This window comes from Prionailurus bengalensis, chromosome B2 (genome assembly GCF_016509475.1).
Source record: "Prionailurus bengalensis isolate Pbe53 chromosome B2, Fcat_Pben_1.1_paternal_pri, whole genome shotgun sequence".
In the NCBI taxonomy this organism is placed as follows: domain Eukaryota; kingdom Metazoa; phylum Chordata; class Mammalia; order Carnivora; family Felidae; genus Prionailurus; species Prionailurus bengalensis.
Window position 1 is genome coordinate 119793829 of NC_057349.1, and position 2873 is coordinate 119796701.

General features: G+C 40.5%; 1 protein-coding gene across 1 annotated transcript; it reads right to left on the minus strand.

The window, feature by feature from the left end:
* Window positions 1–865: 865 nt before the first annotated feature.
* TAAR2 (trace amine associated receptor 2) lies at window positions 866–1846 on the minus strand. The gene has a single exon (XM_043590540.1). It carries the CDS (start codon window positions 1784–1786, stop codon window positions 866–868), a length of 921 nt encoding a protein of 306 aa, XP_043446475.1. The 5' UTR covers window positions 1787–1846.
* Between the last annotated feature and the right edge of the window lie 1027 nt (window positions 1847–2873).

A 2873-nucleotide genomic window follows, 5' to 3' on the forward strand; every position in this document is an offset into this window, starting at 1 on the left:
ATTCTGCAAATCAAGGCTTTTTTTTCTTTGTTTTTTCTTCCTTTTCAGAGTCAGGTGTCAAACACTTAGCAGCACATCCCTGGTTGCAGACCACTAACTTCACTTCACAAGTTACTAATGGGCCTCAACTTATAGTTAAAAAGACGCTGAATAAAAACCTCATGGCTCATAAGTTCGAGTCCTGGGCTCTGCACTGACAGTGCAAAGCTTGCTTGGGATTCTCTCTCTCCCTCTCTCTGCCCCTCCTCTGCTCTCTCTCTCTCTCAAAATAAATAAACTTTACTTAAAAAAAAAAAGAAAGATTTAACCTCACAATAGTAAATTCTAGTAAAGGTTTAATTCTCAGCTAACCAGTGACTGGTTCCTGACAGAATATGCAGGTTTGAAATTATTTCTGTATTTATTTGCCTATAATTATTAGCTGTTGACATTTCAAACTACATCCGGTCAGACACGAAAGAACAAAAAGCGAATGGAAGAATCACATAAAGTGCTCGTGGTGGTGCAGCAGGAGTTTTTAAGCTCAGTTTATGCTCTGATCCCTTCCAAATAGTATCAAGGTTGTGTGTTCTTTTCACACCATTCCTGCCCTTCCAAGTTTCTTCCTCTTTTCTCCCTAGAAGTAATAGGTATATGAAGTATTCTGAAGAAGAGGGATTTTGGTTCAAAGAGAAGACTCTTTTTTTCCCCTCAAGTCTTGGAAACTAAAAGCTTGCCTTGGTAGCCAAAATCACACACACACCTACACACACATATACACACATGCACACACATATATGCACATGCACACACATATACACATGTTTTAAGTGACTTTATTCTTCTGCATTCCTGTGCTTTTGCCTCATTTCACTCATACACAAGTCTATTCCGTTTCTTTTTGAGTAAACAGATCAGTAGTATGGAAACGTGAGCTGAAAATTTTACCTAGTAAAATGCACTTCAGCGCTCTGCGAAACCAGGGATAGAAGAAACCGTATATTAAGGGATTACACGTGGAGTTAAAATAGCCAAACCATGTCAAGGCATCAAACAGAACTACAGGAGTAGAGAAGTTCAAAAAGGGATCCAATAAAATTGTGAAAAAACAGGGAAACCAACATAGTAAGAAAACGCCCATCACTATTCCTAAAGTTTTGGCTGCTTTTTTGTCTTTCCTCATTTGATTATTTTGATTTTCGGGCAAGCTATTGATTGCTCGAGCATGTTTTCTTGATACCGCAAAAATCTTGCCATAAATCCCCACCATCACAGACCCAGGAGTGAAGAACCCTGCCATGAACAAGGTGGTCCCCCATAACTTGTTGAACATCACTGGACAGGAACTGGAACAGGCCACCAGTATATCGTAGCCCTCAATCCCGTCGGCGTAGGCCTCCGAGAAGACCACCCCGAAAGCAAATGCTCCGGGAACCGACCAGCAGAGAAATAGCAACCGCTTGATGAGGGGAATTGTCATTTTCGTGCAATAACGTAAAGGGTAACAGATAGCATAAAATCTGTCAATAGCCACAGAGCAAAGATGGAAAATGGACGTTATGCTAAGCATCAGGTCAAAACTGTAATGAATCTTGCAAAATGTAAGCCCGAAATACCAGCAAGTCTCCACCGATCTGACCATACTGTAGGGCATGATGGTGAGCCCCAGGAGGAAGTCAGTGACTGCCATGGAGAGGATGAGGAAGTTGGTTGGTGTGTGAAGCTGCTTGAAGAAGGAAATGGATATTATCATGGCGAGGTTGCCAAACACCGTGATGAATATGGCTGCAGCCATAAATGAATACATAGCAGCTCGGACACCCAGTGGCCTTTCATTTTCCGGGCAAGATCCATTTCCATATCCAGAGCAATCCAATATTTCCTTCAGAAAAAGCAAGAACACATGAAATTTTGTCAGATATTAATCAAATATTCTGTATTTTATGTAAGTTTTCACAGAACAACTCAAGAAAAATATAGAAGACTCAAGGAAGATAATTAATTTATGCTGAAATATTAATTACAATCTTTCTCATTTATTTATCTTAACTTTCATTTGCAACTTCACAGAATTTTAACCTGGGTTTAAATGATTTATTTGCTTTATACTTTCCTGGATTCAAATTATACCACCAACATTTAGTAGGCTCTTATTTTATTCCAGGGCCAGAAATGAAAAAGAAGGAAGAGAGGAGGAAGAGAGAGAGAACTGGGAGGTGAAAGGAGGGGAAGAGAAGAAGCAACAAGTTCATTATCTACTTTATTATAATTGATGCTCCTATGTTCATAGAAAGAATGGATATATATTAGACAATACATTCACTTCTTCCTCAAATAAGTCCGGAACACTTAATCAGCTTTTATTTGAGTACAGTCTACTGCCTTGTGGGACCAGGATGTTGTTATTATTTGAAAATTGTTTCATTCATGTGTTGTATTATTTTCATGGTGTTTTGATTTTGTTCATGCCAAGGTTGTTGTTTTTTTTTTTTTTTTTTTTTTTAAATTTTTTTTCAACATTTATTTATTTTTTGGGACAGAGAGAGACAGAGCATGAACGGGGGAGGGGCAGAGAGAAGGGGAGACACAGAATCGGAAGCAGGTTCCAGGCTCTGAGCCATCAGCCCAGAGCGCGACGCGGGGCTCGAACTCACAGACCGTGAGATCGTGACCTGGCTGAAGTCGGACGCTTAACCGACTGCGCCACCCAGGCGCCCCTTTGCCAAGGTTGTTTAAAAGGGGAAGAATCATTTAAGGATGTCTAATGACCGGGTAGTATCATTTTCAGCCAGTCATGGAGCCCTGACAAGCACCTCACCAGCCAGAGCAGCTGAATGAGACATGGGCAGAGGCCAAAATTGGACCACTCTCACTTCTTTGGGAAGAACAAGTAC